Genomic DNA, 27791 nt, shown 5'->3' with positions numbered 1-27791 from the left:
AAAATTATGATAAATTATCAAACTTCAAACCTTTCTAATTCATAAAACATCCAAAATAATAACATTATTCTTATTTGAATTTTCCAATGCTTTTCCCCCTTTTCATGGAATTGCCCTAATACTAATTAACATACATTATCTCCATGAACCATTAAGTTTGAATCCTAGTATGTGAAAAATCTGAAATTAGTTAGGAAGTTCCATTTTTTTGTGCACTGTGCGTACTAATAAAATACCCATATTAAGGTAAGATCAAGATCAAAATATTTTGTTCGTAATTTCTAATAAGTAACTTTTACTGACTTAATTTTATTAAAAGCCTTACATTGTTTTTCAGCAATATTTAATTTGTTGATACCCCTTATATCTAGGATTTTTCTTTTTCTAGCGAGTTTGTAAGAGAACAGTTCAAGAAATTAGAAAACTACGTACTGCTGCTGATGTTCGTAGACGATATAACTTATTTCGATCTAAGCAACCAACAGCTCGTTTACGAATGGGGAAAGTTATACTGGAATGGAATGCTCAGCCAATTAGCCAAAAAATTAACAATAAAGAAAGTGGGATTAATGATTTACTTTCTCAAGTCAAATATGCTTCTGGTCTTGATACAGGAACTGTTGATTCAAGAAATTTGGCTAAACCAATAGAAAACACACCAGCTATAGGTCACTTAAATGATCATAATTTAAATAAACCCTTTTTGAGAAACCCTACTGCTCTGCGTTTGGAAAGCTTACCTGTAAACAACTTTATTGCAAATGAAAGTAAATCGCTAGTGAGCTTGCCTCTAAATCAGTCAAATGAATCCTTGCATTCAAATCAATTCCTCATAAATGAAGGTAAATCAGTAAGTGTACAGACAAAGAACACAAAAGTGACAAAGGCGCGCATTTCAAGAAAAATTACTATCTTTCAAAAAAGTGAATATGCTGAGAGTACATCTGAAAATGATGCGAAGAAAAAACACATTTTGAATTTTAAATCCAAACATAAAAAAAGAAGAAAGAAGAAAACAGTCTATTGAATTCTTGCATTCAAATCAATTCATCAATCATCATAAATAAGGATTACTCAGTAAGTGTCAAGAACACAAAAGGCTTGCTTTTCATGGAAAATTGCTATTTTACAAAAAAAGTGAATATGATGCAATCCGAAAATAATGAAAAGAAATGAACAAACATTAAATCCAAAGATAAGAGAAACAAATGTTTTTTTCTGGAATTGATATAGAAAAGGATTACTCTAAGTATCCATTCACATGGTGAGATGGCAGATGATTTTTCAGGAACTAATTTTGTTAATTTAGAACTGTTGTTTAGGGAAAAATTTACATTTCCTTCATTCAGATATTTTACTTATTCATTTTATCGCTCATTTAATTATTATTTGATACACTTAATGATATCTTAAGCACAAAAATATAAGAAAAACAATATGGTTGCACTTTATCGAATTTAAAACTTTCCACATTGAAATGTAACAATGTAAACAACAATGTAAGTTGGACTTCCATTGGGATTTAAAATATTAAAATACTCAAAGATGAAAAAACTACAAAAATATTTGTCATATATTCAATTCGTAAGCTGATACCAGAGCAGGACTACTGACATTTATTGGTACACTCATATAACTGGCACCCTCAGTTTTTACTACTAAAATATTAAATTCTGCGTTAATTAAAAAGTTTTAATTTGCAATTAAAATATGAGTAGTAGTATTACTTTATTTACGTCACACTAAAGCTGCACAATGGGCTACGATCTGGGAAGCATACCTGTAGATGATCCGAAGACACGCCATTACCATTTAGATCCTTTACTAAGGGGATGGCTCCTCCACTTTACAGTAGAACAGTTTAAAAAGGACCGATGCTGAGCACCCTCAGTCCCTTCGCAGACAAATCAAAGTGAACACCTACTCATTCACTGACCGTTATCAGTGATACTTGTCCTTGGTGATCTATTGGGAACCACATCTTATGATCACTGTGAGATGGCATCATCAAGACCTTATTCTAAAAGTTTTCAGCTTTTCATAAATTATTGACATCTCAATAACTTTTTATCCTAAATTTTCTGGGCTAATACTGGATTTTGGAAAAAATATTTTTTTCTCCACTTAACAACTAAGTTATAATTTTTCAAAAATATTTTAATATTCTAATTACTTAATTTTAAATATACTCAATTATCAAAACATTATTTTTTTCCATTTTAAAAATGTGCCATTTTTATTATCAAAATACCATTTAAAAAGTTTGTTAGAGCTAGATAGATGTTAAGAAACCAAAAGAGAAAAAAACTAATAAAAATTAATAAATTTGATAATTAGTCAAATATATATTTTACATAATGTGCATTACACATGATAAATAATAAAGATAACCTAAATTTTGTTTCTCACTGCTATAAAATCCAAATGATATAAAAATCTAAATTAATGTTAAAATACATCTAGTTTATTATTGAATATAAATAAGTAGTTGGCACTTAATTAAAGGGTTCAAGATTATTTTAAATTTTTTTACTTTATTAGCCTTAAAGAGTATCTTTATTACATAATTTCTTTACATGAAATTCTCATTAATATAATAATCCAGAGCTGAATAATTAATATATCCTGCTGAAAGCTTACCCTAAAACTTTTGAAATATTTTAAATTTATTTTTGGAGTCCTTACTACCACATAGAAATTGAAAAACAATCATTATAATATCAACAAACAAAATTCTTCCTTTCTGTAGAAGGATGTTTCACCATATTTCTTCATACATTTTACCATACTAAGATATAACTCAAAGCTTTCTCAAATTCTTGTCACCAGCTTATACAAATGTAAGACTAGGACTCAACATATGTTTGTTTTGAAAACTAACAAAGTATTATTTAAATAAAATATGTCCAGGTCATCCAAAGAATTACAGGTAGTGAAAATTAAAATTTTTACTTCAAAGTTTTTGTTAGACAAATTTCATAAATGACAAAAAGAATACAAAAAAAATATTTTGTTAAATTCTTTTTTACAGGTTGACAGTAAAATATCCACAAGGCTTTAAAAAACTCAAGCTCTTGACAGTTGACCCTGTAATTAAAAAAAGACAATATTTCAAAAAAATATAGCATCTTTTGAGGTAAAATACAGGACAAAAAACTGGGATCACTTAGGAATATCTTATACATTCAACACCATAAAACATTTTAAAAAAATGATGAATACTTAATGTTGTCTTGTTTAGTTGTCACCTTAATAAAAAAATTAAAGGATTTTAAAAACTTACTATCAAATACATATTTTGTTTTAAACTCAAAATTTTTGTTTTACATGATACTTGCTTTGAATGTGAAAAATTATACAACTTTGTTTTTAAGTTCATTTTGTAAAACTTTTGCGATTTGTAAGACCTTTGTTAAGCACTTATTGATGATCTAATAAAGCAAAGTCTAAATGTTCTAATCTCTAATTTTCTTTTCAATCATAACTTGAGCTGAAAAAAGATTTTCGTTGAAGTATTTCAATTCAGGCTCTTCATTTTTTTTGTTGGAATATTTTGTTTCCTCCTGTATTTTTGTCTTACCTGGCAATGGGTTACTTCGCAATACTCGATGATCTCTTTTATATCTTTCCAGGGTTGTTTGATTCAAACTGATTTTTTAAAACAAATCAATTATTTAAATAATTTTTTAAAAAAAAATCATTGCTTTAAAATTTACAATCAGCAAAATCACATTATGTGTGCAGCTGTTAAAACTTGCTATTGAATTCATTTTTTGTAATGGGCTAAAGAAAAAATCTGGACACTTTTGGAACAGTGTTAAATTGCAGTAAAATGGCTTGCTAACATGCAACAAGATACCATTAACCAACAAAATATAATTTCTATGTGTCAATTGCTAAGACAGCTACCATTTTTACAGCAGGATTTTCAGTGAAAGATCTTATAGACTCACCAATGGAAGAAGAAATAGATGAAATGTCAAGATAATAAACTCCAAAACCAAATCTCTTTGAACCTGAAAATAACTTCCAATATAAGCACAAAGTCAACAGCAAATCCTGAAATCAATTTGTCTGACGAAATTAAATTCTGAACACATTCGTAAAATTTGGAAAAGAAAACTTTAACTCAAATCTTTTATTTTGGAATATTGTAACGAGTATTCGAGTCACCGACCTAAACAATGACATGTAAACCATAAAAAAAGAAGCTGTTCAAAATAGATCTGAAAATGATAATTTTAAAAAAGAAATTGAAAGCCTGAAAAGTAAGATCAACAGTATTCAAGCTAAGCAAACTTAGAGATCTTAAGTTTATCTGAGGTCAAAAATGAAGACTTAAACAAAACAGTTGATAAAGTTTTGATCTGTCCAGATGTTAGTAAACCTTATGAAATCAAGTGTAGACAAGTCAAAAGGATCACCATAAATCAATTATTGTCCAGTTTATTAAAAAAATCACAAGGAGACAAATGCATTGTCTCTGCCAAAACAAACACCTGATAACTAGCGACATAAAAAATAAATTTACCAATTCTTGTGCATGTATAAAGAGCACTTGACACCAATTATTAAGAAACTACTTTTTCAAAGTAAGTCTTCAAAAAAGAAAATAACTTAAAGCTTTATTGAAAAAATATTTATATGTAAAAATGAAAATTCTAGAGTGTTTGGTCTTACAAATCGCAAGATACTGATACTGATCTAAGATACTGATCTAAATCAAGTTATTTTTGACTTGTTTTTATTTCATGTCAAACTTACCTTCAGAAATTTCAAACTTTATACACTCTAGGTAATTTAAAAAAAATTCTTTTACCTTGTTCACTTGAATATCCAAAGTTTAAGATTTAACTTTGATGAACAAATTCCCATGTTATCTGACACTTTCAAAAACAAAGTGTTTCTTATTGTATTGTAGGGTATATTGTATTGTAGGGTAGTGTATATATATATTGTAAGTGACTAATCATTGGAGAAGTGATTTGATGCAAGCTTTTCTAAATGAGTAAAAATGAATAGTGTTGAATAATTTTTTTTCAGAGATTCAATAAAAATATTTTATTTCTTTCACTTGGTATCAGGAATGGCAAGTTTCTTCCAGAGTAGGAGGCAGAAATAGGTTTCTTACAACCCAAATGGAAAAAAATGGAAGTCTTTTTATATAAAAAGTATCAAATTTTAAAACAATTTGTTAATTATCCAGTTTAAATAATAGTATTATACAAAACATTTAACACATAGTTATCAATATGAAAAATTAAAAACAATTGGAAAGAAAAATTAATTTCTGAAAAAGTAAAAAATAAAAAAATTTTTCAATGATTTATGTACAGAAATATAATAGAACTTAATTTTATAAATTCAATTAAATTAACAAATCGAGACTACAAATAACATAATAGCATACTAATTTGATAGTTAAATATGAGTATTCAAACTCTAACTAGGGATGTTCCCCAAGTTTTGATAAAAGTGATACTGTAGGAAAAGTCTTGTCCTGGGGAGCAATAATGCTAATGAAACTACCTATCTGCAGTGAATGGTTTTCAAGATAATCACAAATGAAAAAGGGCAAATGCTATTGCAAGTATTCATCTTCAATCCAGGTTCTCCGGTACAATGAAAGCTCACATAGTTTTTTTTAATACTGTGCTTTTTCTGTCACTAGAGGACCACCAGCATAAAAAAGGTTCAAGCAAGAGGTTCTTTCATTGCTGTTTGATTTATTAAGACAATCTACAAGTCCCATTTATACCAAGATAGCTGTTCCTTTCATTTCTTTGTGATAAAAAATGTACTGCTATTTTACACTCTGGGATTCTCCCTTGTTTGGTTTACGAAGATAAATTTTTAAGTAGACTTAAGAATGAAAAAAAAAGAGAAGAATCATTTTTTACAGAAGCATTTGCAATGTGTATAAACATCTTTATTGATAGGACCCAACTCCTTGCCTGATCTTAAGGGACAGAAGAGCTGCATAGACAGGGTCTGTGTGGGAAGTTCCTTAGGCACTAAATAATGATGAAATCAATCAGTAGTAATGCTTAGCAGTTGTCTAGCTCACGTTCCAAGCGTGCTGGTTCAAGGGAGGTGGCACACACTCTTGTGCATGTGAAGACAGCTCAAGTCTGAGGATATTGCAGATGAGTTTTCAAGCCTTAATGTGATCATCAACAAATTCACGGATTGCCAGAGATTCAGCTGTATATTTTGAGGAAACTGAGATGAGGGATCCAGCATTTTAGGAAGCCATTAGTTAAGATTTGTTCATGATAGTGTGGGACATAATTGAAAATGACAGGTTGGATCTATTGATGAAAGTTATATTACTGACGAGTAAAACAGTAACACAGTAGAGGAAAGTCTAAACTTTGAGGACAAAGAACCTCCAAGTGAAACACAAGCTAAAGATCAATACAATAGACAAGCAGTATGTCAGTAAATGCATATGATTTAGTAACAAAAAATAAATTGCGGGCAGCGCAACACCATTGTAAAAAGGCTCTAACCATAAACAATGGAAAGAATATTTAGAAAAAGGAGAAAATTTTACAAGAAAAAAAATAAGAAAAAATATATCATAATTTCTTTTCTATTGCATGCAATTAAAATTCACTATGCATGACAGAGAAGTGAAAAAATGGCTTCTGGATAAAGCATTCAAGATCTGTCTTTGAGATTTCCAAGCAAGTACACAATTTATAATAAATTGCGAAACTGACCAAAGAATTACAGGTCACAAGGTGACATATTTAGTAACACAGAGGAATTTATTTCCTGAGATATCTCTTGTATCTGTAATATGAGTAATTCAAGAAATCTTTAAATTAATGATTGAACAGAATAAATACAGCTTTTCCTGCATCCTTAATACAGATTAAATTGGTTTTTAGTATGAGATTGTATCAAAAAGAACACTAGATATGAAAGGGTCTAAAAAAGTTGCAACATCCATTAATAGTAAAAAAAACACACTCTTATACCACACAAGAGACAATTAGCGCAGATGGCAAGCTTGTAGTTTATTTACTAATTGAGTTACAAGAATCTAAAAGATCATTTGGTCCTAAAGTTACCACAAATTTACAGGATATTTTCTACCAAAACATCCAAATTACATGTTCCAAGTCAGGGAAAAGTTCAAAACCTATAACAAGAAAATACTTGCAGGAATTAAAAGAGTGCATCAGTGATAATAAGGCTATCTTTGTGCTGGGTGGGTAGAGTGGTCAAACAGTTGAAACTTTATGGATTTTGATAAATTGGATTAAATATACAACCTGTTCATCAGGTATGACAAAATACTTTCAGCCATTGAACATCTACTTCTTTCAAGGCTACAAGTACTTGATCAAAGAAAAAATTGAATATTCAACAATACAGCAGCATGAGTGAACAGGTGTCAGAACTAAAAAGGGTATACTTGAAATGCCTAACCTGGTTTTTAATTAAAAAAATTTCTGTCTTTGACAAAATGCACCGGTTTAAGTTTCAGAAGTCCCTGATAAGAAGACAGACCCTATTTTTTGTTCAATGAAACATATGCTTTAAGTTCAGCAATGAAACTTGCACTGCATATGAAACACTCATTCATTATGTGTGCCTGATGTTGGAAATGCTTGTGCTTCAACTATTTTAAATTGTAAGTCACTACCACAGTTAATGGTTTCATCTTATTTTGATTTGCAGTCAATTAATAATTATTAACAATTATAAAATACATTGTGGAAGTGAATTTCCACTCTTTCACTTATGGCAGAACCTGGATGGAAGATTAATTCTATGAGGCAATTGCGCTTTTTTTATTTGTGATTATCTCAAAAAGCATTGACTGTGGACAAGTAGTGTCATTGGCTTTATTACTCCCCAAGACCTTATAATAATGAAAAAGAGACTTTCAGTTTTTGACATTTATTTTAATAACTTAGGGGATAATTTTAGAAGTGTTTAAATCATGCCATTTTTCATACTTATCAATAAATTTTAAAGCATTCAGAGGTTTCAGAGACTGGCAATAAATTATGAACGGAAACAAGTATTTTTGAGCACCTTATGCCATAAAATATTACAGTAAGCTTGTAACTTGCATCGATTACTTCAGTTGCTATTTGCAATGATCACATGAAATTCCATTAACTCAGCTTAAATATTTATGGAGGATGACATTTAGATAAAAACATAATCTCTTTATTTCATGTTTTTTTTGTTTTTTTTTATATAACTTCTAAAAATTTTTGAACTATTTTTAACTAGTAACCAAATTATTATTTTCAAATTTAAAAAAATGCTAGAAATAAGAATTTAAATTAGTTTTCTCATAGTGGGCATGCATAGAAAAATGTTTTCAAGTAAATTTAATAACTTTGTAACAAATCATGTTTGGTAACTAATGAAAAAAAGTTCAATTTCAATATCTTATAAATTTAAAATGTTTTTAACAATTTTCTAAGTAGTTTTTATAAGAAAACTCTAAAAGGGCTTTTATAACATGATATCATTCATATCATTTTGTATCACAAGTCAAAATTTAAAAACAAACAATACCTTTCTTTAATTTTCTTGTTTAACAGTACAAAATAAAATTTGTGAAAAAACCCTTATCATTTAGAGCTTTCTTTTAAAAAGTTTTAAAAAAACTAATTTAAGTATTGGTAAAAACTTTTTAAATTATCAAGATATTCAAATCAAACTTTTTTTTATTATTTACCAAATATGATTCATTAGAAAATCATAAAATTTTTTTCACTCATGTGCACTAAAGTAGAACTAATTTAAATGCTCATATCTTGCATAATTTTTTTAAAATTCAAAAATAATAATTTTGTAATTAATAAAAAATTTCTCCAAAAAATTTGTTTAAATTTATAGATAATTTTTTAAAGGTATAGCAAAAAAACATCAAACAAGATTAATTTTTTATAAAAATGTCCATATCTCTAAGAATATTAAAGCTAAATCAAAAAATTTCAAGTAATAATTGCAAATAGCAAAGTAATCGATGCAAGTTAGAAACTTATTGCAATAATTTATGGCACAGGTTGTTCAAAAACACTTGTTTTCACTCATAATTCCTCAAACCTCTGAAATTAATTGATAAGTATAAGGGAAATCACATGATCTAAACAAGTCTTTAGTTATAATATAATCCTCTAAATGGTTCATGCAAAATTTTAAAAACTAAAAGTGTCTCTTCCTTTATTATATTATAATATTATAGTAAAAAATTAGTTCTTGTCATCTTCTTGCTAAATAATACCTATTTTTGTAGATTTGTATACATTTATATTAATTTGCATAATTGAAGGTTTAAACATCCATAAACTGTCCAAAAAAAAGGTATGCCTATGCAGAGAAAATATGTTTTTGTATCTGACTTCGTAACTTAAAATATCTTCACTGATTAATTAACATATTTAAGATTAAACCCTCAAAATCATTAAGATTGAGTCCTTATGCCTGAAAATCCAACTGCTAGATCAAAAGTTATTCAAAGTGTGCACTGTGCGGATTAATCCAAAGAATTTTATAACAGTGCTCCAAGTTCCTATTAACAATTCTTCCTTAAATTTACGCTTTTCTAATGACATTCGAAGAAATGGTGGAAACAAAAAAATTTTCTGAAATAGTAAAAAAACATGGGAAAAACAGGTTCCTAAAAATGAAGTAAAAGCAATGGTAAGTACTGGTTAAAATATCCCAACCCTGTATATAGATCTCATTTTATTACAATTGACTACTTTAACAATGATCAAACAATTTTTTTTGTTTAAAACAAAATGTAAAAATAGAACTTTAAATGAGATTTTTTTTCTCCTTAGATTAATGATACAACTCGAATCAATTCTTCCATTGATCATGTTTTCTTTTGCAACATCTACTCTTGAAACTGTCATTATTGCTAGATTAATCATAACATCGTAGATTACTACCCCATGATGTGCAAATTAATATTATATCACAATATATCAAGACTGGATAAACAAATTTTTCATAGCTTCAGATTAGTAAATTACAATAAACTTAAAAACGTTTTATGTACTTTAGAGTTTGAAACTTTTCATGCTATGAAAAACAACTTTAGTATCAATTTAAAAGAGTATAATGATAACTGTATAAAGAGAATTTTAAGTATGATTAAATACAATCAAATGCTCCTTAGAACGTATATTTGATATCCCTATCATAATTTATACTGTATTACGTGGATACTTAAATGTGAAATCAGATAAGCTGAGAATGATCATTATCGAAATCCTTTTAAAGAAAATATAAACAGCAATAGGGAAAAAAATCAATCAAATCACTAATAAAAGTAGCAAAACTTCCCTTCTTCCAAAAATTGATAGTAATCAACTAGCAAATATGTCAATACCCATTTTACCACCACATTTTCTCTAGTTAATATGAATCACATAAAGTACTTAACACATAATAAAAAAAAAATTCTTTTCTGCTTTGAAATTGAATTTAGTGAAGTTGTAAAAAATAGTAGTGAATTTAATTAAATAGATAAAAAACAGTAAAAATTCTAGTGAAAAATCACTTGGATACTCTACTTTGTTCATTTAATAACTTACTGATGGATGGCATATTTCCTGATATTTTAACAAAAAAAGAGTGACATAAATGACTTCTATAATTACAGACTAATTTAAGTTTTACAGACTTCATTTAAAATCTTTGACAAACTAATATACAAGAAATTTACTTAAAACACATAAATTTCATATCTAAAATTCAATATGGATTATTTAACGGCCTAAATACCAAAAGTTATTAAAAAAAGCTAAAATTAAAAGATATGTGTGTTGGCAAGACAGCACTTCATTGGGAGACACACTGCCTGCCAACACACAGAAACCTTTCTGCTGTCAGTGGAAAAACCAAAACTAACAGTGCCTCGAGGCCCCATAATGGATAGACAAATAAGAGAAAATCACTATAAGAATTGAAAAGCACAGAAAAATAATGAAGCAGCAAACACAACTTAAAAGTACACATAGTAAGACTTAAAATTGATACTCCCACTTATAAATAAAAAATAGTTACAGTAACAGTTAGAATAACCAAATCAAAATAAAATATAAATTGCCAAATTAATAAGAAAATATTATAAGTAAATCAAGTGCTGACCCTTATTTAAAAATCTTGAAAACTGAAACAAATAGATATTCAATGAGCAAAAATTTTTTTAAAAAAAGGTGTCACCTGTTATGGAAAACAAATCCTAAATTTCACCGCTAGGCCTATTTATGTGGGCTTCAATATCAGCCGAACTATTTGAACATTTTAAAAATATTTTAAATTTAAATATCATAATTATAGTAATTAAAAGGAAAATTATTATTCTCTAAGGTAATCCTACAGCTGAAAGAAAATCTGTCTTATTATTAAAAATAAATTTAAATCGAAGAATTTGACTAATCACAATATTCTTAAAAATCTTAAAATAAAGGTTGGAATTAAAATGTGTTATACTAATTACATTAAATTTAAAATCCTTTCTTTTATCATACAATCCAATGAGAATTTTATTGTTAAGAAGTTTAATATGATCTCAATATTGATCGATATGATCTTAATATTGATAAGAAGTAATAATAAAATCTAAAAAAGTATGCACAATTATCCTCTGAATTAGTTTTGATTAAATTTAGTTCCTTAGGATAAATATCATTAACTAAATCAAAATCATTACAATCAAAAATAATTAAATCATCAATAAATCTAAACCCAATTAATAAAATATGTTGTAAAAATTTATATTCACAATACTGTAAGAAAATATTAGCAAAAGCACTTAAATAACAATTACCCATTGAAATACCTTTGATTTGTCAGTGAAAACAAATACCATTAAAAAGATAATTTTCGAAAATGCTTACATTACATAAATTTATCCAATCCTCTTTATTAATGTCTTCATTAATCAAATAATTATCAAAATTTCTAAACAAATATTCTTTAAATTATTGTGGGGGCATACTCGTGAAAAGATTTTCAAAATCACATGTACGAATATTATTAATATTATTGTAATTTAAATATTTAATGACGTCTTGGTTGTTATTAATTATAAAATGCTTATCATTTAAAATAGTGTTTAATTAATTGAAAAATCTTTTACCAAAAACAGAATTATAACAGCCAGTACTGCAAGTTACAAATTTAAATTTAACTGGTGTTTTGTGGAACTTAATTGTAGGAAATAAATGAGGGTAATTAAAACTATTGATTTTTAATCCTATTTTCTTGGAAAAAGCTGAAATATTATTATCAATTTCTTTTTTAGAATTATTAATTTTGACAAAAGTATTATTGTTTTAATCTTTACTCATTAAATGTTTAAAAAAAGTTTTGCAAATAAAGCAAAAAATCATTAGAGGCTTTATCAACAACACAAATAACAAAATTATATCTAAATTCCTTAATATATTGAATAATATCAGAATTCAAATAAAAACCCTTATATTTGATATTATTGCTCAAAAAATTCAATTTGAAATTATACAATACATAAAATTTAAATTCACTAAATCCCTCTACAGGCCAATTAAATTTTCTTGAGCATTTTGCAATAATACAATCTCCTTACTGGTTGAAGCAAGAATAAAATTTAAGTGATATTTTTTCTCAGTCTAAACTTAGTCCCATGAGAAATCTTAAATTTTTATTATTAACTAGGTTAAGGTCACCAGTGACAATATGATTAAAATCATTAACAAAATCTTCAAAATGCTCTTGCTCACTCAAACAAATATCCTCTAAATCTTTTAAATTTTTACAATAGAAATTATAATTAGAAATTCTTTTCTTTAAAGTCTTACAATATCTAAAACAAACTGAAACCCCCATCTTCTCTTCAATCGGGAAATATTCAGAAAGTTTGTTAACAGTCATAGGTAGTAAACCCCTTTAAAAATCTTTATCAAGAAAATTAATAACACAAAATTATTTTTTAATTTTTGAAATATACAATAAATCAAAATTTTTGATTGCAAGTTTAAACTTAATAAGATCTAAAACAATATATTTAAATTCAGGGGTAGAAAACTTTACAATTTTTAATTGTTCTTTAATCATCCATTTTAACACTGAATTTTTAATACCAAAAATGAAACTCCTAATCTTTTTAATGTTAAATTCAGTGTCATCAAATAAATAGCAAGTTTTGAAAAGTATCAAATTAAATTTAGTTTTACCTTTACGTTTATCCCTGCATCCTCTCAGTTTACATGAAAAATTATTATTAAAAAGTATAAATTTATTATAAATGCATACACTATTAAAATCTAGGTTACCTTCTCTATTTGATTTACTATTAAGCCCATAGGGGTTTAAAGTTTTTAATTTACAAATAAAAATATTTTCATAATCTAATCTTAAATTTAAATCCTTAATATATTTAAGAAAAAGAATATTAAATTATTCATTTATAATTTTTATTTTTAATTATCACAATTTAAAATATCCATATGATTAAGTTTAAAATATTATATTATATATATATATATATATGAATTTGAACAAACAAAAAAGCAATATGCATTTTTTCTATTAACTCAAGTTTTGTGTATGAGAAAGTATGTGACAAATTTTCAGTCAGCATGCTGATTTATTACTGTGTCATGCAGTATTAGTTTTTTTTAAAAGAAAAAAAATTGCTTGATTGAAAATAATATTAGTAATCATTGATGGAGTTACAAGTGAAAGAAACTTACTTTTAGGAGTGTATTCCAAACCAATAAAATCAGAATATCCATTTAGAAGCTCAAATACCTTTTGATAATCAATTCTACCCTTAGCTGATGGTTCATCTCTGTCAGGAGCTTGAGAAACCTGCACATGACCTAAAATATATTATCAATACCTATCAAGCACTTTCTACAAAAAAAATGTATTCAAGTCTAGTACTTCAGGTAGCTCCCTATTGGGCTTACAAAAAAAAACTCCTTAATACATGCAGACCTTAAAACATATTAAAAATGAGGGTTGTATAATCTGATATTACTGAGACTCAGCAAAATAATTTTAATTTGCTGAGTCCAGGTTAATACCAGGTATCGGCAGGCAACACTCATTTAAGTTCGACACAACCACATTTAGATTTATAGTAACCTTAATAGTATTTCTAAAAATAATTGTAGCTTTAGAATTCCATGTTCATAGTAATCAAGCTAAAATAACCATTTTAAGGGGAATATAATTTTATTCTTGTGCAGAATTTCTATTCAGGGAGACCTTAATAAAGTGGACACCTTTGAGACAGTGAAATATGTTAGTGAACCATAGGTGTCCGCTTAGGAAAAGGATATGAAATTTCAGAAAACTATTTTTGCTAAATTAATATCATAGTTAAATTAATACAAAATTACAAATAGGGAATTCAATTGATATTTATTTTAAGTTAATAAATTCTTAATGAATAAAATTTAAAGGTAACTGTAGAAAAATATGATAACTGTCTTACCCAAAGATTACTGTTGTATTCTAAAAATAAATTTGCTTTCTACAAATAATTAAATGCAATAATATGCTATTATTTAGGTTTGTTTGTTTGAATTGCTTAGAAGTAGCTAATTTTACACCAAACAATAGTTGCAAACGAAGCAAAAATATTTTTTTACAAATGACACATTAATTAATCTAATTGTATTTATTCTAATTGACACACTAATATTCTAGTTTAGCCATCATGAAAGATTAATTTATTAGCAAATAAACTAAACTAAACTCAGTGGCGCGACAGCACGTAGAGGGCCAAGGCCTACTGTGCCCATCTCAGTTTTCTTAACCTTGGGCTCTGGGGTGCAGGAGCAGATGTTCCGGTCAGGTGGTCAGTAGAATGCGGAACCCCCAGTGTTTAGTTCCCAAGCATGCTTGCACTCATTTATCGACCCACTGAAGGGATGAAAGGCTGAGTCAAACTTGCCCAGCCCGAGGATCGAACCAGGGATCTGTGGCACGACAGTGCTACCGCTCACCCACCAGGCGTCATTTGCAAATAAAAGCAAGTGTTAAAATGGAGTCAAAGGAGCAAATTTTTAACAGTAATAATAGTTTTTTTAACATAGTTTTTATGTAAAAACCAAAAACTTATTTATTTTAACATAGCTTAACAAAAAACTCTTGCTAACATTTTTAGTATAAGTTCATTTGAATTAGTTTATATTGAAAAAAAGTATGTATTAATAAATTTGGTCATCGATAATGTTAAGCTTAATTTTTCACAAGACAGCATGTTTCTGATTCATTAGTTCAATTAATTAAATTTACAACCAGTTGAGATATAGTTTTCGTACCAACAGGCATACTATGAATGGATTTTATGATTTTTTTTTCTGTATAATGCAACTACACACACAGGAGAAAATTTTCATGATAGCTAACTTGTCCCAGGCTTGTTTTGATCATGAAGTGACTTTACTTTTTGGGCATTTAAAAGCGCTAGGATACTGAGAAAAAGTTGTAACTTTAAGGACAGCAAAACCACTTTGAGAATCTTCTGTTCAACAATGGAAATAAGATAAATTTTCTCACCAAGTATTCAATACTTTAAGAGATGGTTTACTGAAGTAAATTCCATTGCACATAAATTAGATTCATAGTTATCAAGTGATTACAAATTAAACCCTCATAGTTAAAACATATTTTATTTGATATACCGAAATTTTATTAAAATATCCTAAGTTTATTTGAAGATGCATTAACAAATGTTACTGAAAACTTAAGTAAAACAATTGAAAAATAAATGAATTATAAATTCCTCCTTTCTTTCAAGGCACTACAGCCAATGTTATCTCAAGTAGTTTTTTACCCCTGGTTCTTTTCGTAGTAAGGTTCTTCCAGTTTCCCTTATTTATTACATTAAAATCCTTCTCCACAGAATCAAGCCACATAATAGGTGGTCTTCCTCATTTTCCGCTTATACGGAATTAGTAAAAGAGGGCTTTATTTACTGAGTTTGTCTCATTAGATTGGAATAGATGTCCGAGCCATCATAGTCTATTGTATTTTATGAATTTAGAAATATCAGGCTGCTGGTACTTTTCGTAAATTTCAAAGTTAAACACGGATCTGAAATTGTTATTCTCATAGACTGCACCAAACATTTTCCTTAAGATTTTTCATCTGAAGGTCAACAATTTGTGTTTATGAGATATCAAGCTCTTTATTAGCAAATGTTCCATCTGTGTAGAAAAATTTTACGCTAATCATTTTACATCCCAACAATCATCCATAATTCCTTTTAGAAACTTTTTTTTTAAAATTGAGTTCAAAAAATCTAAAAACAAAAAACATGCTTTTATTTATATAGGCATACTTTAAATTTTCTTAGACTATATCCTGTAAAATACTTGTTCAATAGAAGATTATACTATTTGATAGAAATAATCTGATTATATTATTTGAATAAATGTTATTAGACCTGACGGGGTATTAAATCCAAATTTTACCAGATAAATAAAATTTTTACTGGATACCCAGAACCATCTAGGTAAAAGATTCAGTTTACACCGGGTACCGAGACCTGGAAAAATTACAGAGCCAGGTACATCTCTAGCAAAAATTAATTATAAAAATTTGAAAACTTTTTTTAAAATCTATGTTAATAAAAAAATTCATTATTTTGGTTATATAGTTTATTTGAAATAAAAATAATTTTTTCATGTTACGCATTTAAACATTATATCAAATGAAATGTGTTTCTCTATGAAAGAAGCCTCATATATTTCATACAGTAATGCAGGACTGCGAACTACACTACCGTTTTGCAAAATAGTTTTTAGAGTGATAGACAGTTAAAATATAAATCTATCAGAATTTCAGGTAATTTTGCCAACATTATATATGCATCGATATGAGAGAGCTGGAAGAAAGTGACATTTCATGTAAACTTTTGAATCATTTGCATGTAGCAGTGTGGAAAAAAAGTCAAAATCACATTTTAAAAAAATAACTAAATGTAAAAAAAAACATATAAAAAATACATTAAAATATAAACTAAACTACCATTTAAAGAAATTTTCTCAAAATGCATTGAAAGTTTGCATCCCTCTATCAATTCAACACAGAATTCTGCATTTCTTTTAGCATAGTAGTCTAATATTTAAATGTACGCATGAGTAGCACAGAAGTTACATTCATTAAGAAAAGGTGCAAAACATGCATTTAGAATTCGTACTAATTTGAAAACGTGTTAAAAAAAATGAATTATTAGATTATCTATCAAAAGTGAAACTTCACTCCAATTATTGAATTAATATATAAAGTTCTAAATTAGTTCACCCTATTTATCTTTTTCTATGTAACTTATCATGAGCTTCTTAGAATGAAACTCCATATGGGAATGACGTCACACCAAGTGGGAATTTCTTTTTCGGTACCACAAACCCCATGGAAACTATTTCTTAGCAAGAAACTCAACTATTTTTTTCCATAACTCTCAAGTGCCCAGAATTCTCATTTCTAACTGAAATGATGATTGATGTTTAAATACAACATGATCCTGGTTAATTTGTTAACTTTTAATAGAGCATAAAGAACAAAACAAGTAGAAAAAATTCCGAAAAGAAAGGCAAGACCCAAGTGATTTTTAACACTTGGAATATGCATATATGAATGAGATATATTTTGTTTAATTTCTTCTTTGTGCGCGAATAAAAAAATATTTTTAGAGTTAACTGAGAAAGTACAGCCTAAGAAAGATATATTCTTTTTTCTGGAAAAATTGTTTATGTTTTTATAACAAGGTCAATGCTTCTGTTTAAAGTCTCAAACAAAGAACAGGTCTATATGATTCATAAATATTTGATTTTAGTAAAAGTATCTTTTAAGAATGAAGTTCATTATTTTACCCTTAGATTTAAATAACCAGAAACAGAGCCAGTACATATAATTGAAAAATACAAGCAAAAATATCAAGAAAAAAATTGAAATTTAATAAAAGAATCAATTAAAAGTTTGAAGCCATAGAATAAAATTGATACATACCAGCATAAGGATAAAATTTACTCATTAGATTAAGTGTGTCTTTATGCAACATTTCCAAATGGAATACATCCTAAAATAAATAAATAATTTTCTCCAGAAACCATATAATAATTAATTACAACAAAATCATAAATATCAAAAGTAATTGAAGCAAAACTACATCTGATGGTAAAAATTTTTAAATTAAGGAGGTTCATCAGTTTGATCTTCATTTTCATCAATTAACTAGAAAAGATGCGATTTTTTTAAAACTAATAGAACTATCTACAATATTTTTATATTATGACGAATTAATTCTTCCTGTCAAATACATATATTTTTTAAAAAAATGAGCTGAATTTAATTTTAATACTCTCAATAATTAGTCTAGCTATGTAGTGTATATTAAATCATTCAATTCTGTGTTCTTGCAATTTTAATTTGATATTAAGATAACAATAAGAGACATCAAATTTGAAACAGAAATTTTCAATTGAAGAGATTAGTGAAAGAACATGATTAGTACCAATTTACTGAGCTAGATAAAAATCAGCTTTAAAATTAACAGTTTTAAATGTTTAATATATGGAAGCCATTTTTTAATGAAGCCATTGGTTTTTTTTTAAGGATAATTTGTTATAATTAACAATGGTTTAGTTATTTTTGAAGCCACATATTATATCATTTGAGTTGTATTGTTAATTTTTATTTGTACAAGCATAATTCTTGTATTACCTAAAAATAATTTTTCAAAATGATCTTGAGAAAAACATAATATAAAGTTTTTCATAATCAAAAACTATTTCATACTAAAGGCATTAATATTTTACCAAGTAACGAATTTTTCCACCGTTAAGATTTTTCACTTATTTTTAATTCTTCACAGGAAGGTGAGGAGTCTAATAAGAGTTGGATTGCATTTTAAGTCATAAAGCCTTAAAATACGTCTAATATACCCCATCGAAATCAAAGGTTAATATAAAACAGTATTTGGAGCTAATGTGAAATAACAGAAAATTAATATGAGATCAGGAATCATATATATTGTGATATTTTCAATTATATCCCTTATTTTTTATTAGAAGAGTTAAACTTTTAGTTGATAAATATTTTTAGAGATAAAATAAATATTAGAACAAGAAAGAATGACCAAAATTGATGAGAAACAATTGACACTTAAAAAATTTATTTCACAAAATTAGATTTTTTAAAAATAGATTTTGCTCACGACCAACTCTTCGAAATGATGTTTCATCGTCACTTTGCATCGTTTGTTTTCCCCTTCTTCTTTTTTCAAAGAATGGCAATCAAAATCTAATTTTAATCTCTTAAAACTAATTTTTCAAAATTGCATCACAGAACTTTTATTGTACCCATGTAACAAAAATACCCGTACAATATTTTAATGATATCACTCAAATACTGCAACATCTGTTTGATATCATTGTGATATTGTCTGTGTATTTTTGTTACTTTGGGTTATAATTTTTACTCTAATCAATTCTACTTGCCTCAACTTTGAAATGATGCTTCACACTTAGCATCTGAGATTTTAACTTTCATTGAAAATGATAGTCAGAAATAGCATTAATTTACAATAAGCAATAAAACACATAGTATTTGTGAACAGTGCAAAAAAAATCGAACAAAATAGCCTGAATAACTTTTAATGTTATGGTCGAATCTTCATGTACTAAAACTGAATTTGCTATGCTATGCTGAATTTGATAATGCTTTAAAGGTATGACCTCAAATATGCTAATTAATCCATTAACTTGCTAACAATTTCCCTCCATTCACAACACAATAGCAACTGGGATCTCATTCAGTGTATTCTTATTGAAGAGGCATAATTTACCTTTGTTACTTAAAGAATAGTAGTTGCTAAAAATTGGTGAATGCTTAGAAGAAAATAGTATTACATTTCTAGTGGTTTGTAAACAGCAGCTCGCTGCATAAGCCAATGGGTTAATAAGTGCAGAAGATATTTTAGGTTACAAAATCAGACACAAAAACATACTTTCTCTGAATAAACATACCTATTTTCAATAAATTTGGATTATACCTTTGAAATATAGGGGGTTGATGCGATCTGGAAAATATGTTCCCAATAGTTATGGTCACAGGAGAGCAATCCAAAGTTTATACTACATAATGTAAATTTAACTTTTTGCCAATTTTGACATATTTCAAAAAATTTTTAAGTGAATAAAAAAATTTTTTTTACACAATTATAAAATTCGTTAGTCCGAAGATAAATCTATGGAAAAAAAATTTAATTATTACTTTTTATTATATTATTTAATAATAATCCAAACATTTTTGAATTATAATGTATTCAAATTTTCACATCATTTCAAAAAATGTAATTTTATAAAATAAAATACAACATTGGAATAAAATGGGTTAAATAGTTCCTAAGATATTGAATTATAAATATAAGACTCATCAAGAACTATCGTATCAGTTTTGTTCAAATTTTGTTTCTTTTAATCTTAATTACAGTCTTTAAAATTATGCAAAGATTTATATACCTTACAAATAAAAAGTTTGACTATTATTAAATGAAACAAAAAAACTAAATAATTATTAAAAATGATTTTCTTGCATTGAATTATGTTTGGATAAACAAACTTTATAATTGTGTGCACAAATGTTTCGATTAGCTTAAAAAAATTCTCAAGATATGGTGAAATACGTAAAAAGTAAAATTAATATTAAGGGGTCCAAATTTTGGATCACTCTCCTGACCAAGCTATTGGGACCATATTTCTCGAAGTTTATATCTGAAGTTACCCTCTAATCCATATCTGACAAAAAAAAAATTAGTTTATTCAGAGAAAATAAATTTTTGTGTCTGATTTTGAGATTTAAAAAAAAATCTGCATTAAATAATTAGCATATATGAAGTCTTCCCATTAAACCATTAAGACTGAGTGCTAGTACATGAATATCTATTCACTAGATCAAATGTTTTTAGGGAGTCCTACTTTTTTCGCGCTGTACTTGTAACAGACAAAATAGATTTTAAATTCAGAAAAAGGTATAATGATTATAATAACTTTTAAAGAGAATGAATAAAAATCATCAATGTACTCATACGAAACTTTGAAGATGGATGGCGGATTGGATCATTCTCTGATTATTTAGACTTATAAGAGATTTTTGTTGGTTTGGTGGAATGTTAAATTTTCTAGAATCAGAGAATATTTTAGGGATTGCGTGGCTAAGTCAGAAATGGTAGAAAAATGTATTTAAAAACTTGGAAAACTATTGAAGGCACCCACTATGCCTAGGATGAAAATTGCCTCATTTAAAACTTTGGAACAGTAAAACAACATTCTATTATGTACTAAAACTTAAAAAAAATTTAATGTTTTCAAATGTTGCTCAAGTTCTTTCACTGAAATCTACAATTGTTATGACATTAAGTCAAAAATGCATATTACCAATAATAGTTTTAAATGATCACTTCCAACTTCCTTTATATACTCAATAGCTAAAATAATAAGAATAAAGCTTAGTCAAAGTCAATAATAATAGCAACAACATTAATGAAAAGCATAACTTACCATCATCAAAACTATCTAAAAAATAATTAGGTTTAATCTCAGGACACAGTGGTTCAATCACACCAATAAGATTTTCCTATAATATATAAAATAGAAAATGAAGGGAAAACCCTTACATATGAAATTTTTAAAAAAGCAAAAGAGAAAAAAAAGAATTTAAAAAAAATAATAATAATGTTACATAAATATTAATCACAGAACAAACAGAGCAGAATTTATATTTTATGCAGATTTTCACATAAAACTATTGTGTTAAAAGTATTAACTGTTCATGATTGAGCAACACAGCTTTGGTGTTTGAAAAAAAAACCAAAATCTAGATTAACTTCATGAGTGAAAAGTTAGTTTAAACTACATTGTATTCAAAATTAAGTAAGTGTTTAAATTTGGTCCATTTTCTCTAGTACTACTGGAAAGATTTACATCAACTTATCAGATTTTTTAATAGATAATTCTTGTGAAAATCAATTTTAAGTAAGTTTGTGAAGCAAAGAAAAATCAAAGTCAAGTGTTATCTCTAATTTATATATATATATANATGTAACATAAAAAGCTTCAATTAATCTTTTTATGTTAGTTTCTTCGTTATAAGACAACTCCTAATTTATTACTACTTAATTCTTCGAATCGAAGCACTTTATGATACTTTTAAGAAACCACATCCTGTTTCTAAATCTATTTTTATATATATAATACAAAAATTACAAATACTTTTGTATTAATAACAACATTAAAACTCTTTCATTTTCATTCAATGTCTTTGGTAAAGAATAGGTGTAGAAATTCTATTTTGGGACTTCAAGGATGAAAACATACCATTGAATTATAATTAGATTTATATTTCAAAGGAGGAGTTATTTTTAGAATCTTGTCACTCTTTCACTTCCATATTAGGAAGCATTAAATGACTTTCCATAACGTGTAGAGTTACAAGGTATGTACGACTTGAGCATGTTTACATTATTCTGTGTTAGTATTTAATACAGGAACGATTGTTTTCGCATGTCTCTTGCTGAATAATGTGTTCCATAAAAGATCTGCCGGAACCATCCGGAGTTTTATCCACACCCCCACTCTTGTGGAGTGGGGATGTGAACTGTTATAACCACCAGCCTACCTTTGAATAAACCTTTTGAGAACGTATATGGTTTACGACTGAATCATTCAAGCTGAATACAAAAATGATAACAAGGATGTAGCCCTGTTATTATAAGACAGTAGGATAGTTGCTTGCGGTGGAAACTTATGCAGTTCTTTAGAGGCCTTCTTTGTCTTTTTGAAATTTAAAATCGACTTTTCGTTTAATATTTTATGACATCTTTTAATTTCACAACACAAATATACTTGAGATTACTTTTTTCCCCAAAAAAAGATAGCTATAATATTACTTTAAAATTGATGATATTACTCCTATTGCTGATTTTTGATATAATTTTTTTTACAAAATTAGTATTAGGATAAAAGTTTTGAATTGGACCCTGATAGTAATCAAGCAATTTTTAAATTTTTTTTTCTTAAAAGGTTAAAACATTTTTCTTTAATATTCAATATCTATTGCATGAATTGTTTCTTGGCATCTATGCAATAGACTACTTCCTCATTCTCAGATCTCTAAAGAATTTTTAGAAAAATGTGATAAATAATTTTAAAAATATATAAGCTCATCTAAATTTTATTTTTTATTGGCTACCCTTAAATTAAAGTTGAAGAAATAAAGAGCTATGAAATGGTAGTAGATAAACTATAAAAATGCAACAAAAAAGTTTGATATACAAAAAAAATTATATAACATTTACAAAATAAATAAATAAATAAAATAAAAATAAATAAATTGATGGATATTTTTCATTAAGTTAAAGGCAGGGTTTAATAGCTTTTGTGGTATTTTGGAAAAATTATGAAGTGAAAACGTGAGCTTATTTATTTCCTATTAAAATGTTAATCAAGATGTTAGGCATAAAAGCATATATCATATGTGCTTATGATGAAGTTATAGTAAGCCTGAAATATTTAGAATTTTTTACAGTAAGCAAATACAATGTTATTAAAATTAGTTTAAAATAAAAAGTTTACTGATAAATCAAATATTTTTCTTGATGTTGGAAAAACCTTAAAGAAAATAATCTTAATACAAACTTCATTTAGATAATTCTGTCTCTTACTTTTTCCAACAATAATGCAGATCTTTTTAAATTTTCAATATATGTTTTCCGTAATTCATTTTTATCAGATCCATCCTTTAATCCAGCTAAAATATGAACTCTAAAATGGAGAAAAATAAATAGAAATCTTTAATCAAAAACATTTAAGGAATTGAGATTATAGTTCAAACATTACAAATTTGAAGATGAAAACAAAAATTACATAAGCTGAAATAAGTAAATTAATAATACAGTTAGTTAATGTAGAATATGCCAATTAATATATCCTAACAATTAAGTAATCTGTTAATGCGGGAGCATAAATATTGCAGTGATGAATAAAGCGACTTTACGAAAAAATGGTGTACAGTACGCAAAATAAAAAACGGAGCACCTTGATAAATTTTTGATCAAATGATGGGATCTTTAAGCGTGAAATAAGCATTTAGATGTGTGTTGTCGAACTTTGGGTCTAACTAATTAGAATTGTCACTGTATATAAATGGATTTCTACAAAAAAATCTTTCATGCTGTAAAAGATATATATGTCTTCAATAAAACTTTTATTTGCATTGCAGATTTCAAATGTTTCTTTAAATATTTTTTTCACAATAAATTTTTAAACGTAGATTTATTAGATATGAAAGTTTTATTAATAAACATTCAGTTAGACAGGTGCATATAATATAAACACAAATATAAAATGAGTAGATATATATGGTGAAGGATGATTCAGGGTGTCAATTTATATGTTGAGGTGTATTTTCAGTGATGATGGAATATTCAGGTGGTGAGGAGTAATTGGAGATATTGACAAACTGAAGATTAATGCAGAAATCAGGGAATGATGAAAATAATAGTTGAGCTGGATTAGAATTAATAAAAAGCTTTTATTTAGTAGTATATTTGCAGAGCTCGAGTTACAAAATATAAAAATCATTCATACAAATTTCAGTTGAATCAATTTTGCATAATAATATTAAAATAGGTCAGGCCATGGGAGACAAATCCCCACGACCTGCCTAATCAAAAGCCAAATTAAAAAGTACATGTAATTCCAATCGGACACAGGAGCATGGGTAGGAGATCCAAAATTGGCGATCTATTAAAATATTACATTGCCAAAACAAAGCCAACCAGCATATCAATATGGGTTTAAAAGAATACCTTGGCGATCACGAGTCGCCAACAAATTTATGAGAATTATTGCAACCATGCAACTGAAACATTTAGCCGTTGGAAATTTAGCATAAAAAGTTATAAATAGATTTTTGTTTTCGATTAAAGGCGACAGTGAATATATAAGTCTGCATTAGTAATGAAATAAAAAAAGTATCCGTTACATTAATCTAGAAGAGAAGAAATAAATATTTTATGTTTGTTTTAAAAAGATTAAGTTTGTGATTTATTTTAAATATAATTCTATTAATAAAAAATCAGCTTAAGTAATGAAAGATATTTTAAAAGATAGAAAATAAATATGTGTATGCCAATTGTGGCATCACAATATATATCACATCTTTTTAACATTGTAATAAGAAACTTACTTTCGGCAACCCACACTTTTTGCAAACTCAATAGCTTTGGAAAGAGACTCCTGAAATTCTACCTCTTTTCCAGGTAGACATGCATATCCGAAATAATTGTTATTGCTTGTATTATTACTTTTTATGTCTTAAAGAAAAGTAAAAAAGAACAGAATTAGACAAAGATGAGGCAAGGTTCTAGATAAAATAGTAAAATCACTTGTTTAAAACCCCCTTTGTCTAAAACTATTATAAACAATTCTAAACCTTTCTATTCACTATTCTAGAGATTCCATCTTGCAATGATTCAAGAAATTAGCCTATCTGGTAAAATTTAAGCTTTAGACTGGTTACGATTTTTCTTTACAACAGTTAACGCTTGATAACGAGCCCAGTTGTTCAAACAAAAACAGATTTCACATCAAATGTGTACAAAAATACCAAAAGTATTTTCTTATAAAAAATATTAGAGTTTATACAAAAGAATGAAATATATTTTAATACATTATAGGCAAAATAACTCGAAAATATGCCACACAAGGGATAACTCACACTTCCCCCAAAAAATAAAGATTTCAATTGAGAAAAATATGATAGATAAATTTAATATATTCTTTGAAAAGAAATTTACATGATCGTAATTTCCTTAAATCCACTGCATGCCAATTTATGCATGACTTTACATTATCACTTTTGATTATCAATGTGAAGTAATCCATATTATTTTGACTACAGATTACAATGGGCAGTGCAAGTGAGGAAATTTGCACCTGACCAACAACTTTTATTATTTTTAACAGATTAGAGATATATTGGATGAAAGATGCCTTCAGAAAAATACTTAATATTCAATAAAAAAAAAAACAATAAACAAGTATAAATGTCAAATTAAAAATCAGTTGTAATTTTTTCAGTGGCCATTTAATTTCTTTAGTTGCCACATGACGACCGTTAATCTTGCCCATTATGATAGAAACATTTCAGCAATCTCAGGTATCAATGCACTTATTATCAGGCACATGAATTACTTCTCTCTCTGCATTATATATGTAAATACATAAATCCACATTAATATACAAATTTCTTTTTTTTGCCTAGGTATGACGGGGATTTCAATAATCCCGGTCGTACCTAGAGTTGAGCTAGCCCAGAAAACTACTACTATTTTATTTTCAATTTAGAGATTGGTGCAAATATTTTAACTGTTACTTTCTATTTTAATTTTCAACGTAAACAAGCTCTGGGCACCATTTCTTAACATTAAAAACAATTCAATTTGATTTTTAAGCTAACAAATTTTTGTGAAGCAGAATTGAACATGAAAGAACTTTATTTTAAGAAACAAAAATAAAAATATTTCGAATTGCTTTAATGGAGAGAAAAATTAAAGATGCTACAATAAGCCTCTTTACTTATTTATACTTTCGTTTCCTTATTTCCTTTATAATAAAATTAAAATAAGGGAAATAAGGAAACGAAAGTATAAATTTAGATAATTTCAAACGATTTGATAATTGTTGATCGAAAAACATCATTTATTTTGAACTGTTGATGTGAATGATTAGTTTTCCACCCTCTCTCCCCAGGTGACCAGTGAAATATTTTTAGCTTTACAACTGTGAAATTAATTAGAAAAGAACTGCTGACCTGGAGGTGAATTAATAAGAACCATATCAAGCCCATTTTTCTTTGCCAGTAAATTTTCAATATCAATATCATACAGGTTTTGAGCCTCAAACGCAGTGAATCCGAAACGGCGACACATATCTAAGCGATTTAAAACATCAACTTCGTGGAACATAGTACTAATATTTGCAGCAAATTTTAGGACAAGGTTGCTCATAATTAATTTTGAATCCATTTAAATTTCAGTATAACTTTGAAAAAGTTAATTAGTTATAACACTTTTATATTGTTTCTATTTCAGTTCTGTTATCACTACGAGCTGGTGTTTTATCACTACGAATGTTGATTATAGCGTCAAATTATAGAATAGTACGACGAGACCTTTGCTTACGCTTATAGCTTTCTACTTTTATTAACGAGGATTATGGTTGAGACCAGCCAAACCGCACTAATGCCGGACTTTATATCAACCTACTCAAACGAATTCTACCGCTAAGCTAAGACGATAGAATTTTGAAGAAAGCGGAAATGGTGGAAAAGTTTGAGCAGGATCGATGAAATAAAATTACAAAGAAGTATATATATTTTCTTGCAAAGAGATCGACAAGTATATCTACTATGTTCTTGTCATTAAAAGTTATGGCTTAGATATAAGTGTTGAATTAATTGCCAAAATAATATCTGTCCTTAATTTATGTAGCATTACTGTCAGATCGTTATATTAAAAGTAATCTCTTTTTTTTTTTTTTGTTTATGCTCCAAATTATTTATTTGTTTACTTTCTGATCAGGCTAATGATTAATTACAAGATATATGAAGAATTTGAATGTACTTTTATTTTATTACTTTATAAAATTTTAGTTGCTTAACATTTATTAAAAATTTTAAATATTATGTTTACATTTCTTATCATTTATGAGATACTGCTTAGAAAAAATTACAACTATAAA

The 27791-nt window shown here is 27.3% G+C and overlaps 2 protein-coding genes across 2 annotated transcripts in view; one reads left to right on the top strand and one right to left on the bottom strand.

Annotated features, from left to right (window-relative positions):
- LOC107439761 (transient receptor potential cation channel subfamily V iav) overlaps nucleotides 1-5073 on the top strand; it is an 82307-nt gene extending 77234 nt beyond the window's left edge. The window contains exon 16 of the mRNA XM_071188312.1: nucleotides 389-5073. Coding sequence (XP_071044413.1) covers nucleotides 389-1027 — 639 coding nt within the window. The 3' untranslated portion in view covers nucleotides 1028-5073. The remainder of the gene's footprint in view (nucleotides 1-388) is intronic.
- LOC107439762 (hydroxypyruvate isomerase-like protein Gip) lies at nucleotides 2934-27199 on the bottom strand. Its single transcript, XM_016052459.2, has 8 exons — nucleotides 26863-27199; nucleotides 25237-25363; nucleotides 23711-23810; nucleotides 21549-21624; nucleotides 21426-21475; nucleotides 17998-18067; nucleotides 13725-13853; nucleotides 2934-3087 (listed from the first exon to the last, which is right to left on the bottom strand). Exons 1-8 carry the CDS (start codon nucleotides 27074-27076, stop codon nucleotides 3026-3028), a joined length of 828 nt encoding a protein of 275 aa, XP_015907945.1. The 5' UTR covers nucleotides 27077-27199; the 3' UTR covers nucleotides 2934-3025.
- Between the last annotated feature and the right edge of the window lie 592 nt (nucleotides 27200-27791).

The sequence above is a fragment of the Parasteatoda tepidariorum genome, chromosome X2 (assembly GCF_043381705.1).
Source record: "Parasteatoda tepidariorum isolate YZ-2023 chromosome X2, CAS_Ptep_4.0, whole genome shotgun sequence".
Lineage (NCBI taxonomy): Eukaryota > Metazoa > Arthropoda > Arachnida > Araneae > Theridiidae > Parasteatoda > Parasteatoda tepidariorum.
The sequence above is the reverse complement of the archived record's forward strand: the minus strand, read 5'-3'. Positions and strand labels throughout refer to the sequence as shown.